The sequence below is a fragment of the Pelophylax lessonae genome (genome assembly GCF_965119305.1).
Source record: "Pelophylax lessonae genome assembly, chromosome: 1".
Classification (NCBI taxonomy): domain Eukaryota; kingdom Metazoa; phylum Chordata; class Amphibia; order Anura; family Ranidae; genus Pelophylax; species Pelophylax lessonae.
In genome coordinates this window covers 435,984,206-436,000,940 of record NC_138768.1, presented here as the reverse complement: position 1 = coordinate 436,000,940, position 16,735 = coordinate 435,984,206, and the positions used below count along the sequence as shown (strand labels likewise).

Here is a 16,735-nt window from a genome sequence, read left to right as displayed (position 1 = left end):
GAAGGGGGTATAAGTGCCCAGTAGGCAAGTGGTTAAGTTGCGTGACTTTTAGGTCGCACAAGTGTGAAAGGGGGCTAACTCAGATTGGCTCTAAGTGCTGACCTGCCATCTCCCAGTGTGAGTGTTGCAGTGGAGAACAGGAGGCTAATATCCACAGAGATTCAGATACTTATGTTGAATATATGTAGAATACAATTAATTATTTTTAAATGAATATATAACTGGATTAAATGGCACTTATTATCTGGAGTTCAGCTTTAATTAAAACTGACTGCTGTTCACAGGATTCCTGCCAAAAAACGAATCCAGCCATCCTCTTACCATGACTTACAAAGCATTAACCCCTCATTATCTTTACCCTGATACAGTTGACCACTTTTGGCCTGCCCAGTTTGTTGTTTATCATGGATGCTGGGGCTTAGTAATTGGTAAGTCCCTGGTGAAATATTGGCTTATTGAATGAGCTGTGAACTTGACATTTTTTTTATCTTTCCAGCTACACTGTCCAACAGTGGGATTCAGAAGATCCTGTGCCAAGGGCTGAGTTGCTGAGAGGGGTAGCTGGAGCGCATGGTCTGCTCTGCCTCTTGTCAGAGAAGATAGATCAGGAGGTTCTGGACACAGCTGGTAAGCAACGTCTGTGTTTTTTGTAGCAGAATAATGTGCTTGGAATATTTGGACAAAGTTATAATTTGATTTAATCTATTTAGTGTGTTCATCTGAATGTATTATCCTTCCAGTTCTATGTAATGTATAGACTTGGATAAAATAAGGATGGTTAAAGATACAGTATTGTATAAGTAAAAGATTTAAACCACTCTTGGTAGATTTCTTCTTCGATTTTTCAATCAAAGTATATCAGGTGGGAGGGGGAGACAGAACCACTCCCAAAACAAATTTTGGGGGGTTCATCAGGAATTCGCATAGTATATGCTTAGTTTAGCTTTATATAACTGAAAGCAAAAAAATGTTTTTTTTTTTTTTTTTTTTTAACTGAAGAAATCTTGCATTTCCTGTTTAGTGAAAAATTACATGAGATAAAGTTCTGTATCCTTTTTGATGTAATTGTGGAGAAAACGCTGACAAAAGTATACTTACCCACTTGCCCTCCGGAATATATGCCTCCCTTTATGACCAGGCGTTTTTTTGATATTTGGCACTGCGTTACTTTAACCACTTGCCAACCGCTGCATGACAATTTACTGCGGCGGTCAGCCCCTCCTGGGCGAACCGACATAGGACTACGTCGCTCGCCCAGGAGCCTGCAGGGGGCGAGCGTGCGCCACCGGAGGCGCGCTCCCGCCCCCACTCGTTCCCTGACATCCCCGCACGAGTGACCGGCGGTTCCGATGTCCGCTGATCACTCGCGATCTCCCGCTGGAGAGGGAGAAAGGCAGGCGGCTGATGTAAACACAGCCGTCTGTCATTCTCCCTGATGTAACTGCAGAGACTGTACGATCCTGCTATGTAGGATCGTATGTCTCTGTGGTTACATCACAAGCCATGCCCCCACAGTTAGAATCACGCCCCTAGGGATACATTTAACCCACTGTTTACCAATAAAGTTAACCCCTTCCCCGCCAGTGTCATTCTTACAGTAACCGTGCACATGTATAGCACTGATTACTGTAGTAATGTCACTGGTACTCCCAAAAATGTCAGTCAAGGGTCCGATCTGTTCACCACAATGTCGCAGTCCCGCAAAAAAAAAAAATCGCAGATCGCCGCCATTACTAGTTAAAAATAAAAACAATGAAAATGACAAAAATCTTTCCCGTAGTTAGTAAATGCAATAACTTTTGCGCAAACCAATCAAAATACGCTTATTGCGATTTTTTTTTTTTTTTTTTTACCAAAAATATGTAGCAGAAAACAAATTGGCCTAAAATGTTAAATTTTGATTTTTAAATTTTTTTTTTTTTTTTTGAGAATTTCATATAAAAAAATGTGAAAACTATTGTTATTTTTTCAAAATTGTCGCTCTTTTTTTGTTTATAGCGCAAAAAATAAAAATCGTACAGGTGATCAAATATCACCAAAAGAAAGCTCTATTTGTGGGGAAAAAAAGGATGTCAATTTCATTTGGATACAGCATCGCACGACCGTGCAATTGTCCATTAAAAATCATGCAGTGCCGAATCGCAAAATAGGGCCTGGTCTTTGAGCAGCCAAATCCTCCAGGGCTTAAGTGGTTAACTGGCAATTGCGTGGTCATGCAACGCTGTACACAAAATATATATCATTTTTTTTCCCCACAAATAGAGCTTTCTTTTAGAAAAACCATTGGTTTTTATTTTTTGTGCTATAAATGAAAAACTACCTAAACATTTTGAAAACAAACTATTTATTTTTTGCTTTCTGATATAAAACATATCCATTAAAAAAAAATCGAATGTCTTCATAAATTTAGGTCAATAAGTATTCTGCTATATATTTTTGGTAAAAAAAAATCCCAATAAATTATATATTGATTGGTTTATGCAAACGCTTATAGCGTCTACAAACTATGGTGTATGTATATGTGTATGTGTGTGTGTGTGTGTGTGTGTGTATATGTGTGTGTGTGTATGTGTGTGTGTATATATATATATATATACAGTAAACCCCACTCCATTGTGGGGGTTACGTTCCCAGACCCAACCGCGGAAAGTGAAAATCCGCTAAATAGACCCTATTTAAATACACCATAGGCATGTTTTTATAACTTTCACTGTACTTTTAAAAGCATTTTAAGGTCTTTAAACACACATTTAAAACAATAGAAACACATTTAAACACACAAAAGATACTGAGAGACATAGCAAGAGCAATGGAAAACACAAAAATATTTAACAATGATTTAATTAGTAAAATAATATTTATAGGTCTTAAAGAAAAAAAAAAACGCAATATACCGGGACCGCAAAAACTGAACCGTGATATAACGGGGGTTTACTGTATACAGTTGTGCTTGTAAGTTTACATAACCTGGCAGAATTTATGATTTCTTGGCCATTTTTCTGAGAATATGAATAATAACACAATAACACAAAAACTTTTCTTTCACTCATGGTTAGTGTTTGGCTGTAGCCAATTATTATCAGTCAACTGTGTTTACTCTTTTTAAATCAAATGACCCTGATCAAAAGTTTGCATACCCTATTGATTTTGGCCTGATAACATGAACACAAGTTGACACAAAGGGGTTTGAATGGCTATTAAAGGTACCCATCCTCACCTGTGATCTGTTTGCTTGTAATTAGTGCATGTGTATAAGGCCCCTTTCAAACAACGTCAGTTGTCATCCGTTTTTCGTCAGTTGTCATCCGTTTTTCGTCAGTTGTCATCCGTTTTTCGTCAGTTGTCATCCGTTTTTCGTCAGTTGTCATCCGTTTTTCGTCAGTTGTTATCAGTTTTTCGTCAGTTGTTATCCATCTTTCATCCGTTGTCATCCGTTTTTACATAGAGATGCATTGATGTCCGTTTTTCATCCGTCAACGGATGGATGAAAAACGGACAGCGTGTGTGAAAGGGGCCTTAAAGGTCAATGAGTTTCTGGACTCCTGACAAACCCTTGCATCTTTCATCCAGTGCTGTACTGATGTTTCTGGATTCCGAGTCATGGGGGAAAGCAAAAGAATTGTCAAAGGATCTGCCGGAAAAGGTAGTTGAAATGCATAAAACAAGAAAGGGATATAAAAAGATATCCAAGGAATTGGGAATGCCAATCAGCAGTGTTCAAACTCTAATCAAGAAGTGGAAAATGAGGGGTTCTGTTGAAACCAAACCACGGTCAGGTAGAACAACTAAAATTTCAGCCACAACTGCCAGGAAAATTGTTCGGGATGCAAAGAAAAACCCACAAATAACTTCAGGTGAAATACAGGACTCTCTGAAAACATGTGGTGTGGCTGTTTTAAGATGTACAATAAGGAGGCACTTGAAGAAAGATGGGCTGCATGGTCGAGTTGCCAGTAGAAAGCCATTACTATGCAAATACCACAAGGTATCCCGCTGACGAGCCTCAAACCTTCCGGCACAAAGTCATTTGGAGTAATGAGACCAAAATTGAGCTTTTTGACCACAACCCTAAATGCTACATTTGGAGAGGAGTCAACAAGGCCTATGATGAAAGGTACACCAATCCTACTGTGAAACACGGAGGTGGATTGCTGAGGTTTTGGGGATGTGTGAGCTACAAAGGCACAGGAAATTTGGTCAGAATTGATGGGAAGATCAATGCAGTATGTTATCAAAAAATACTGGAGGAAAATTTGCATTCATCAGCCCAGAAGCTACGCATGGGACGTACTACATGACAATGATCCTAAACACAAGGCCAATCGACTTGTCATTGGCTACAGCAGAATAAAGTGAAGGTTCTGGAGTGGCCATCTCAGTCTCCTGGCTTCAATATCATTGAGCCACTCTGGGTAGATCTCAAACATGCAGTTCATGCAAGACAGCCCAAGAATTTACAGGAACTGGAGGCTTTTTGCCAGGAAGAATGGGCAGCTTTACCATCCGAGAAGATAAAGAGCCTCATCCACAAATACCACAAAAGACTTCAAGCTGTCATAGAGGTTAAAGGAGGCAATACACTATATTAAGAACTGGGGTATGTAAACTTTTGATCAGGGTCATTTGGGTAGTTTCTGGTGTCATTATGATTTAAAAAGAGTAAACACAGTTGATTTATAATAAATGGCTTCAGCCAAACACTAACCATGAGTGAAAGATAAGTTTTTGTGTTATTCATATTCTCTGAAAAATGGCCAAAAAATCATAAATTCTGCCAGGGTATGTAAACTTATGAGCACAACTGTATATACACAATTTCAAGGTGGGACACCACTGCTCTGTAGCTCTTTTTGCGCAAAGATTACATCTATTGTGGAACTCCCTTTTTACCACAAAGTATCCATCAAATAATAGAAGATGCAATCCAATTGTTGTTCCAGATATACTTTACTTCTGCTCTTCATGCATATAAGTAAACATACATTTACAAGCCACTGCACAGTTTCGGACATGCATATGATGACACATGCAGCTTGATGGACATATGCATCCCTGAAACTGTGCAGTCGCTTGTAAATGTACACACTCTCACCCACACACACACACACACACATATATATTACACACATACACACAGTATCTCACAAAAGTGAGTACACCCCTCACATTTTTGTAGATATTTTATTTTATCTTTTCATGTGACAACACTGAAAAAATGACACTTTGCTACAATGTAAAGTAGTGAGTGTACAGCTTGTTCTCTCAAAATAACTCCACACACAGCCATTCATGTCTAAACTGCTGTCAACAACCCTCTTGGGCATGGAGTTCACCAGAGCTTCACAGGTTGCCACTGGAGTCCTCTTCCACTCCTCCATGACAACATCATGGAGCTGGTGGATGTTAGAGACCTTTCGCTCCTCCACCTTCCGTTTGAGGATGCCCCACAGATGCTCAATAGGGTTTAGGTCTGGAGACATGCTTGGCCAGTCCATCACCTTTGCCCTCAGCTTTTTTAGCAAGGCAGTGGTCATCTTGGAGGTGTGTTTGGGGTCGTTATCATGTTGGAATACTGCCCTGCTGCCCAGTCTCCAAAGGGAGGGGATCATGCTCTGCTTCAGTATGTCACAGTACATGTTGGCATTCATGGTTCCCACAATGAACTGTAGCTCCCCAGTGCCGGCAGCACCCCCAGACAATGACATTCCTACCACCATGCTTGACTGTAGGCATGACACACTTGTCTTTGTACTCCTCACCTGGTTGCTACCACACACGCTTGATGCAATCTGAACCCAATAAGTTTATCTTGATCACATTAGGCCACAGGACACGGTTCCAGTAATCGGCAAACTGTTTGCAGGCTTTCTTGTGCATCATCTTTAGAAGAGGCTTCCTTCTGGGACGACAGCCATGCAGACCAATTTAATACAGTGTGTGGTGTATGGCCTGAGCACGGACAGGCTGACTCACTCACCCCCTTCAACCTCACTTTTGTTGCCAGCAGTTTAGACATTAATGGCTGTGTGTTGCGTTATTTTGAGGGGACAGACAATTTACACTGTTATACAAGCTGTACACTCACTACTTTACATTGTAGCAAAGTGTCATTTCTTCAGTGTTGTCACCTGAAAAGATATAATAAAATATTTACAAAAATGTAAGGGGTGTACTTTTGTGAGATACTGTGTGTGTGTGTGTATGTATGTATGTATATGTGTGTGTGTGTGTGTGTGTGTGTATATATATGTGTGTGTGTATATATATGTGTGTGTGTGTGTGTGTGTGTGTATATATATATATATATATATATATATATATATATATATATATATATATATATATATTCTATATAAAAAAAATTTCTACCAGTAATGGTGGCGATCAGCGACTTAAAGCGGACAGCAATATTGCCCAGACAATCTGACACATCGTGGGAACCAGTGACAGTAATACAGTGATCGGTGCTAAAAATACTGTACTAATGACACTGGCTGGTAAGGGTTAAATGTGTGCCTAACCAGTGTTTGTGTTTACTGTAAGGCGCTTTTAGTAGCGGGTATAATGGGAAACAAAAACCGCCACATCTCTGCTGACAGGACAGAGCTCTGCATTGTTTTCATATGCATGGCTCTGTCCTGTCTTCCTCCACGCTGATCAGCAGGTAGGGGCAGACATTAGTTGGTTAGCACCTGCTGATCGGCTTGTGCTGTGTCTAATCACAGCACAACCAGCGCGCAGGCCCCCTACTCGGAAGTGACAGATTACGTACTAGGTATGTAAACTGGCACAGGAGAGCCACTTTGCCACCGCATATTGGCATTATATGGTCGGCAAGTGGTTAAATACGCATTATTGTATGAACATCATCATTTTGTTTTATTGTCATTCCTGTTTGCAGGGCCAAATCTAAAGGTTATCAGTACATTATCTGTGGGCTTTGACCACCTAGCAATCAATGAAATCAAAAAGCGGTATGTATTTTGCTCCACAAAGATTTATGAGCACGTCTATTTTGAGGTTCTATTTTATGCTAAAGAGACAACGATATATTGACTTTGAACTGTGTTTTGTACAGTGGAATCAGAGTGGGCTACACGCCAGATGTGTTGACGGAGGCCACAGCAGAGCTAAGCGTAGCCTTACTGCTAGCCACGTCTCGACGCCTGCCAGAAGCTATACAAGAGGTGAAAAGGTAAGCAGTTGATAAGAAAGAATGTGGCATAATGTCATTTGACAACTCTTTAATTTACAGTTTATCATGGTCTGAGATATTACTAGGTTACTATTATTATTATAATTCAGGATTTATTTAACAGTTACACAGCGCTGCACAACTACAATACACTTGAATACAGTAGGATTCAGAGGGCCCTGCTTGTAATCTAAGATATCAATAACAAAATCCCCAGTTCTCTTCTGTAAACTACTGAACACCTCCCTCTATGTTCTACAGATGAAGAGAGGGGGAGATGTTTGTAGTCAAAATTCGCGAGAGCAGCCTAGGATGACAACACTGCTCCTCCGAAGTATAGTGAGTGAGCTTTGTCACCTCAGGGCAGTAAGTGTGTTACTGGCAGGATCACTAGGTGAAAATAAAAGAAATCTAATGCACCCACCACATCTAAGGACTGGTAAGGTTCAATATATTACATTCTTGCTCTTGAGTTAAGACATACCTCAAAATGATAAATAAAGGCTAGGTTTTTTTTAATTAAAATACAAAAAGAGGTTATAATTACCTTCCTGTACAACATTATTGCACAGAGCGCGCCCTTACCCCTCAGATACCTCCTCTTCTGGAAACCTCTAGCCGGCACTTTCGGCTTCTGCTGGCTAGAGGTTGCTATGGGGGCATCCGTGCGAGGAGACTACTAAGCAGGGCTGTGTGCGTCTGTTGACACACAGTGCCAGTAAGCCATGCCCCCGCTCCCTCCCCATGGGAGTTTGACTGACAGCAGCAGAAGCCTAGAGCCCACACTACTCTTAGGATCTCCTGTGAGACCAGGAAAAGAGGAAAACGGTGCTGCAGCCAGGACCGCTCTGGATCAGTGAGAGGAGGCAGATAAGATGTTTAGGAATAGGGAAGGGGGGAGGGGGGGGGCACGATTAGTGAGGTATTTTTTATCCCAACGCAGAGAATGCATATAGTTGAAAAAAACATTTTGGCTTTAGAACCACTTGCATGACTTGAATTCAATAGAAAATCTATGGAAAGGACTAAAGATCAGAGTTCATAGAAAAGGCCCACAGAAGATTTGAAGACGTTTGTGTGGAAGAATGGGCCAAAATCACACCTGAGCAATGCATGTGACTAGTTTCTCCATACAGGAGGCATCTGGAAGCAGTCATCATTACCAACAAAGAATTTTGTACAAAGTATAAATAATTTTTAATTAGAGTGTTCAATCATTTTTCCCTTTGTCATTCCATTTTATTACACATAATTTAATTTCTAAACTTATTTATTTTGGTTTCTTTGTATGTATGGATCGCATGGGTTGTTACCGACATGTGATGAAAATTTTATGTCAATAGCACCTTTTAGAGATATATTTACCTAGAAAAATGATGACATGTTAATTACTTATTTTACCCGCTGTATTTACCCTTTTATTTTATATTCTGTGATACTGTATTATGTACTTCCATATTCCTGTCCTATTATAACCAAGTTACACAATAAAAATACATTTTTTAAAACCTATCCTAATATAGTTCTATTTTTGTTTTAAAGTGGAGCATGGAAATCGTGGTCTCCCATGTCGATGTGTGGGTATGGATTGTCTAACAGCACTGTTGGAATCATTGGCTTGGGAAGAATAGGTAATGCCTGTAAAATTATGTTGCTTTAAGTGCAGTTGATCATCTTTATTTTTACAATTCTGCATTTGTTATTTATTTAGGTTTCTAAGAAAAAGTAGAATTAAAGTGACACAAATTTTTTGATATTTCCTGGTGTGTACAGTATTGACACTGCTGTCCGCTGCTCCAGAGTCTCCTTCTACAGCATGGGTCAAACACAAGGCCCGTGGGTCAAATCCAGCCCACCAGGCCATTTTATGTGGCCCTCGCACCTCTCCTGCAGCTGCAGCACCCCCTTCATCTACACCCCCACCTTGTCTTGGCAGTCACCTGCAGACAGGAGGATAGAACACCACCTACAGATCCTGCACCTCTGTGCAGCCGCAGTACACCCCATCTCCCCTGATCTCAGCATTAAGCAGACATGGCAGCCCTCCTCTGGTCCTCCTCCAGAACATGCACTTTAGGCTTCCCAGCTCTGCCCCAGCTACTTCCTGGCAGCGGCACAAGTTAAGGGGGTGCACTGTGATTTAAGAGAGGGTGGGGGGACTCTTGACTTCTAATGGTGGGGTGGGTCTTTGATATCTGATATAGGAGGGGGTGTTGCTCTGGACATCTAGTCTTACAGATACAATGGGCCCTTTGAGGGCAACCATAATGCTAATGCAGCCTGCAGTCAAATTGAGCTTATACACCCTTGTTCTACAGCGTCCCATGGCATCACCCTTGCATACACACTCCCGGCATGCAGCCATTCCTTGAAATTGTCTAGAGCAGCAAGCTGCTCCTCCTTCTCTTTCCTCTGTCCTCCCGTGTGCATGCTTCGCCTTACATAGTTACATAGTTAGTAAGGTTGAAAAAAGACATCAGTCCATCCAGTTCAACCTATGATGCGTGTGTGTGTTTGCTTTTAACCGTACATTGTATACCCCTGTATGTTGTGGTCTTTAAGGTGTCCATCTAATAGTTTTTTGAAACTATCGATGCTCCCTGCTGATACGACTGCTTGTGGAAAAGAATTCCACATCCTTACTGCTCTTACAGTGAAGAACCCCTTACGCCTGTCCTCATTCTGTAATTAGTGCACGCCCTCCCCTACCCAGAAGCTCAGGGAAACGGGGTTCCGAGGCAGGGGAGAAAAAGTAAGTGTTTGGCCTCATTGGGCATTTAAAAATATGTGGGGCATGTTACACTGCAAGCAGTGAATTAACTAAATAAAAGCTGAGCATTTAGAACCACTTTAATCAGCCTTAGTCAATACAGAGTTAAGTACTATATATAATTATAGGACCAACTAAAGCATAGCAGTACAAGATGAATTCAAATTGGTTGCTCTGTGTTACTGCTCTTAAAAGCTGAACTAAAGTCTGCATCATGGTGGGCGGGCTTTAGCACTAATGTGCAGATGTGCACAGCATATTTGTAAAATGTGGCACACTAAGGATGGCCATAGATGGCTAAAAAATCATCAGGTTCACCAGAGACTGGTTAAATTTCGATCAGGGTGTGATCGTCCTTCTTTGACAGTAGTTGATCACTAGCTTCTGTTGGAAAACGTATGTAAATCAGCAGCTGCAGCCACTGATCAGTGAATTCTGACAGCAGCGGGTCCGGTTGTCATAATACAATGCCCAGGCAGTGAGAAATTCCTTTGTCTACACAAACAAGGTTTGTAACTGAACAAACGTCTATGGCCAGCTTTACATTCCAAATTGTTCTCAAGTGATGTGACAGCTGTGCTCTCCCTAGTCCCATCTATCTTTTTCCAGTCTTCTTTTGGGTCTTGAGCTGTCTTGATTGGCTGGGGTGACATATCTTCCATGCATACTCACACGTTACTTTGTCTCAGCACCTTTACTCTTACTCCGCACATGCATAGCTGTATGTGTAAAATTTGTAAAAATTGCTAGCAGGCAGGAGAAAGGGATTTTACGGCAGAAGAAACATACAGAGTATTTTCTACTATAAATACCAACCTGCTAGTCATTTATTTATTTTTTTCCAAACAGTGAGTTTATTGAAAACTTTGGTGCAGTACAATTAAAATAGCTCGGTAAAAGAGAAACTGAACAAGTACAACAATACACACAATGTACAGTAAATAAAGATTGGGAAGGGCAACAGCCAAAATGCAGGTATACAGAGTACAACCGGTTAGTGCTAGCCAATATAGGTCGGTAGTGGTGCATGAAGATAAACAAAGACAGAAACCATGTAAGGCGGCCAGTGTTCAGAACATATGCAACTTATACATTAGTGTCTGGACAACTCATCCACCTGTCCCAAATTTTATCGAACTTGGCGGGACATCCCCTGTGTTTATAGAGCAATTTGTGAAAGTGAATATTGGTTGCTAGTCATTTTTAAAATGTTTCTTTTTATTAATGTTTTTTATTTGAATTCTAAGTTTTCAAGTGACTTAATCATTACAAAAAACTGCTGTCTGTTTTAAAGTAAAACACCAATCGGTGCCTGCACATAACTGCCGCATCCCCCCAAGACCTGCTACTACATAGAAATGTTGTGGTGGTGGGACCTGCAAGGCATTGACAATTTCTGGTGGTGTCAAAGATTGCCCCGCCCTCACACCATCCACTCATTTCTGTTGGACATTGAAGCTGCCCATCATTAGTGATGAACAAATAGGAACGTGTGGAAAGTGGTAGTAAGCAGGCAAGCTTCAACACTAGCATCAGAATTGTCTATCCGAATAAGCTGGGGCTTGAGGATCGCTGCAGGTATATTACAGAAGTTATTTTTATTTTTTTGTGACTATTGCTTTTAAGAATTAAGAACTCTTTGAATAAAGTTGAATTTGTTTCAACAATAAACGTGCAGTTATGTCATTTTTTTTTTTTTACTTTTTTATGGCAATGCTAGCAGAGGTCTCAAGAAAGAAGTGTTTAGCATGGGACTTCTACAGTAATAGAAGTCAACAAGGAGATCACAGTGCGATACGACTCTAACCTAAATGCTTGGATAGAGTTGTTCTTTACAGCTATTTACAGTTCTCCGTGTTCCTCAAGTGTGCAAGTTTGATGTCTTGCACCATTGATTCACTAAAGGAGAGTGCACTGAGACACAAATGCATGAATGAAGTATTGCTTGACAGTTTACTTTATTGGCTTTGAATGCTTTACCTTGGCTTTGAAACTCAATTTACTATTTATTAATGCGTGGCAGTGAACATCAGAGGCTGTGCTGGTGCAACATACATCTGGTGTAGGTGTTTGAATCAATTGTTACTTACGGCAATTCACATATGTGTACCTTTTTGTGAGCTTTGAAACGGATTACCTTGCTTTTTTCTATCTCCAGGACTGGCTATTGCCCAACGTCTTAAACCTTTTGGTGTGAAGAAGTTTTTATACACAGGACGTCAGCCCCGACCTGAACGTGCTGCAGAGGTTGATGCTGAATATGGTATTGGGGACATCTACATTTCTACTTCCTCCATATATACAAAGAACATGTTAATAGTTAACTTATTAATAATCAAATCTGTTCTCTCTTTTTGTTTGCGATTTAGTATCTTGTGAAAAGCTTACAGAGGATTCAGATTTTGTTGTAGTGTCCTGCTCCTTAACTCCTGAGACTGAAGGCCTGTGTAACAAGGATTTCTTTCAAAGAATGAAGAAAACATCAGTTTTCATTAACATCAGTAGGTAGGTCAATTGTAATACATTCAGCATGTTCCTTAAGGGCCGTACACACTTGACGAAAATCGGACGAAATATCCTCCCATTTTTCTCTCTCATGCTCGCGTCCACAACTGTTTTTAGTTGACAGTGCATAAATGTTCACGAAATTTCTCGTCCGATTTATGTTTTTTTTGGTTGACGTTTTGTTCGTAGAGTGTGATGTAAGTACGTATACGTGTGACCCCCGAGGCCACGCCTTCCTTCTTCCAGATGTGACGTGGCTTTTGTTCTCGGATCATTCGTGAAACTGCGCTTCGGATTTTTCAGAATCTTCGAGATTTATCACCTTTTTCGTTTTTATACAACGATCTTGGAAGATGGAGATCGAAACATCCGAGACCCTTGCTATACTTGGTCTTGGAGTAATGAATTGCCAATACACATGCAAAGACAATGGATATGTAAATACTTCACAACACTGTAGTTTTCTCTATGCTGACATACATTGCTGGATAGAATATACATCCCCTGTAGACTGAATAAACATGTAAATTTAATATGAATTGCTATACACATACAAAGTCAAGTACAACAAAGATAGATACGAATTATCCATTTTAGTTATCTTTTCCTGATAAACTTCCAGGTCGTCAGTAACTTCCGATCATGCGCGGTCTTTTGTAGCCGATTTTTCCCGGACGTACTGTGTACACATTAAGTGAAAATTGGTTGTGCTAAAGACGGCCGAAAAAAATTTTGGTGTTTGACCCTCCGTTTTTTTTCGTTGAAAATGTCGGGATCGGCTGCTGAAAGTTGTGTACACACTAGGCGAAAATCGAACGATTTCACATCGGGCGGGAATTTTCGGCCGATTTTCTACTAGTGTGTACCCTGCTTTAGGCCCCGATTTAGACAATAAAGGACAAGTTTGCTTTTATATGAAACACAGCAACTGCTGCCCTCTGCCTCTGCAACGGTAAAACAAACACAATAAAGTGTTTTTTATGATGGTAAAAAGTAGCTTCCTTCACAGTGGCCTGCCCTGTCGAGCAGAACCTTCTTGCTGGTAACTGCTCACGATCGGCATGAACCTGGCATATTCTTAAGGCTACAGACATGGAACAACTATAAGAAATCAGGACAGCCTGATCTTCCTTTTGGTGCCTGCATAGGAAGGACTACCATTATGTTCTATGGCCATTTGGCCATTGCGTGTCTAGCGACGTGCATACAATGTGAGTTTTTACCATATATCTGACCTTTTGAATTGAAGGACTGTCTTGATGGAAGGGAGCTGCATTTTACAGTAATCTAGGGTACATGATCTGACCGAGGTGGTTGGTTGCTGGGTTTCGTATCGGCTCTGTAATTTGTTGAAGACAAAAGATCATATCGTTGCTGTAACATAGTTAGATCAATGAACCCGTTAGATGTAAAAGACAGCCATGGATACAGTTATATACAATTTAAAGTAATACAATTCCTACTAGATCTATTCAGGCCTTTTGTAGGTATAGCTATGTAAAACAGTTAAAAAAAACTGTTTAACCACTTAAAGGAGTTGTAAAAGCAGGCAAGGTTTTTTTTATCTTAATGCATTCTATACATTAGGATAAAAAGCCTTCTGTGTGCAGCAGCCACCCCAGCACCCCTTAATACTTACCTGTGCCCCCTCTCTATCCAGCGATGTCCACGAGTCCCTTGGCCGTTCGGGACTCTCCCTCCTGATTGGCTGAGATACAGAGAGAGAGAGAGAGCAGACAGGGCCGAATGGCAGCTCTCTGTCTGAATGAACAAAGGGAGCTGCAAAAAAAAACTAGAGAAAAACTAGAATTTGCACAACTTTTTACTTTCTGACTGAAGTGCTAAAATGGCAGGGCAATACAACACCCCCCCCCCCCCCAAATTACCCCTTTTTGGAACGTAGACTTCCCAAGGAATTTGCTGAGAGGCATGTTGAGCCTGTGGAGTATTTGATTTTTTTTTTTTTTTTTGTTTTTTACACAAAGTTATCGGTGAAATTTATATATTGCTCAGGCATGCCATGGGTATATGTGGAATAACACCCCAGAATACATTCTGCTGCTTCTCCTGAGTATGGGGATACAGCACTTGTGAGACTTTTTGGGAGCCTAGCCGCGAACGGGTGCGGAAAACCAACCACTGCCTTCAGGATTTTAAAGGGCGTAAATTTCCCATTTTACTTCCTCAATAATCAGTTTCAGAGGCCCTGAAATGCCAAGCTAGCACAACCCCCCAAATGACCCCTTTTCGGGAAGTAGACATCCCAAGCTATTTGCCAAGAGGCATGGTGAGTGTTTTTCAGATCTCATTTGTTGTCAAAATTTTTTGGAAAATGAAGAAAGAAAAGAAAAATATATTTTATTCTTTTTTCCAATTTTAAAACTTTGTGCCAAAAAGCAAGATCTGTAAAATACAAAAAATGCCCCTCAACAAAAAGCTTGGAGTGTCTACTTTCTAAAAAGGGGTCATTTAGGGGGGGGGGGGGGGTTGTGCTATCTTGACATTTCAGGGCTTCCGAAACTGTGATAGGTAGTGAGGAAGTGAAACGAGCAATTTATGCCCTTAGAGAGCCTGAAAGCAGTTATTGGTTTTTGGGGTCCTGTACGTGGCTAGACTGCCAAAAAGTCTCACACATGGGGTATCCCCATACTTTTGGGGTGTAATTCAACATATACCCATGGCATGTGTGAGCAATATATCATTTAGGTGACAACTTTGCCTGAAACCAAAAAAAAAAAATTCCATGGACTCAACATGCCTCTCAGCAAATAGCCTGGGGTGTCTACTTTCCAAAAAGGGGACGTTTGGGAGGTGTTTGAACTGTCCTGGCATTTAATGCCCAATATTAGCTTATGCCACACATCACCCACTCTTCTAACCACTTGAAGACCATCTTTTTCTGTCACTTTTTTTTACATGTATAAAAAAATATTTTTTTACCAGAAAATTACTTTAATCCACCAAATATTATATACTTTTTTTTTTTTTAAAGCAGAGGCCCTACAGATTTAAATAGTGGGTGTTGCAATTTTTTTTTTGTCACACAGTATTTGCGCAGCGATTTTCCAAACGCAATTTTTTTTTTGAAAAAAAAACAAACACTTTTTTTAAAATTGAATGCACAAAAACACAATATATATCGCCCAATCGTTTGGTAACGCATAAAAAGATGATTTTATGCTGAGTACATAGATACCACACATGACCTGCTTTAAAAGTGTACACGCCCGTGCAGCGGCGACAAACTATGTACATTTTGAAAAGCCTTTACAGGTTACAACTAGATTTACAGAGGGGGTCTACTGCTAGAATTTCTGCCCTCGATCTGACACTCGTGGTGATACCTCACAAGCATGATGCAATTGCTGTTTACATATGACACGAGACCGATGCTTACATTTGCCACGCAAACACGGGGGGGACAGGGGTGCTTTAATTTTTAATTTTTTTTAATTTTGCTTTTTTATTTTATTGTTTCACCATTTTCCTTCTTCTTCTTTTTTTTTTTTTTTTTTTTTTTTTTATCACTTTAATTGTTATCACAGGGAATGTAAATTTCTCCTATGATAGCAATAGGTAGTGACAGATACTCTTTTTTGAAAAAAAATGGGGTCTATTAACCTAGATCTCTCCTCTGCCCTTAAAGCATCTGACCACACCACGATCGGTGTGATAAGATGCTTTCCCAATTTAAAATGGCGCTGTTTATATCCAATGAAACTGAAGTGATAAAATGCTCGTAGCTTCTGGTATCTTAGGCCATAGGGATAGTTGGAGCTGTTCTAGTCTCCGATCAGCTCTATGGTCAGCTGGCAAAAACCACCGGCTGCATTCTCGGGTTAACTGGTGGGACACGAGAGCCTGAGAAAACCGTGGAGGGAGGGGGGAGGGGATGTCCCTTCTCCCACTGTTTGTAAAAGCAGTCTAGTGGCTAATTAGCCACTTGGATTGCTTTTACATGAGTCACTCGCCGGCTGAAAAAAACTATACCAAGATGATGCCTAAACCCAGAGGCGTAACTAGAACCTTCAGGGCCCCGGTGCAAGAAACCATGAAGGGCCCCCTGAACCCCTTCAAGCCTGGGGCTGTTTCCACTAATCCTAGGGCCCTTTACTCTCATTGCGGGGCCCTTTATTACAGTCCCGCAGTTGGACCCTTTCACAAGTTCTGCAGTGGGCCCCCTTCCTGCCATCTTGGGGCCTCCCCACGGTGGTGGAATGCCAGGGCTCGGGTGCAAGTGTGACCTTTGCGATTCTGGAAGTTCA

At 40.8% G+C, this 16,735-nt stretch overlaps 1 protein-coding gene across 1 annotated transcript in view; it reads left to right on the top strand.

The window, feature by feature from the left end:
• The window catches only part of GRHPR (glyoxylate and hydroxypyruvate reductase), a 51,858-nt gene that overhangs the window by 21,551 nt on the left and 13,572 nt on the right, over positions 1-16,735 (top strand). The window contains exons 2-7 of the mRNA XM_082265256.1: positions 497-627; positions 6,902-6,974; positions 7,079-7,195; positions 8,738-8,826; positions 12,124-12,228; positions 12,335-12,470. Of these exons, the coding sequence (XP_082121382.1) occupies positions 497-627; positions 6,902-6,974; positions 7,079-7,195; positions 8,738-8,826; positions 12,124-12,228; positions 12,335-12,470 (651 nt within the window). The remainder of the gene's footprint in view (positions 1-496; positions 628-6,901; positions 6,975-7,078; positions 7,196-8,737; positions 8,827-12,123; positions 12,229-12,334; positions 12,471-16,735) is intronic.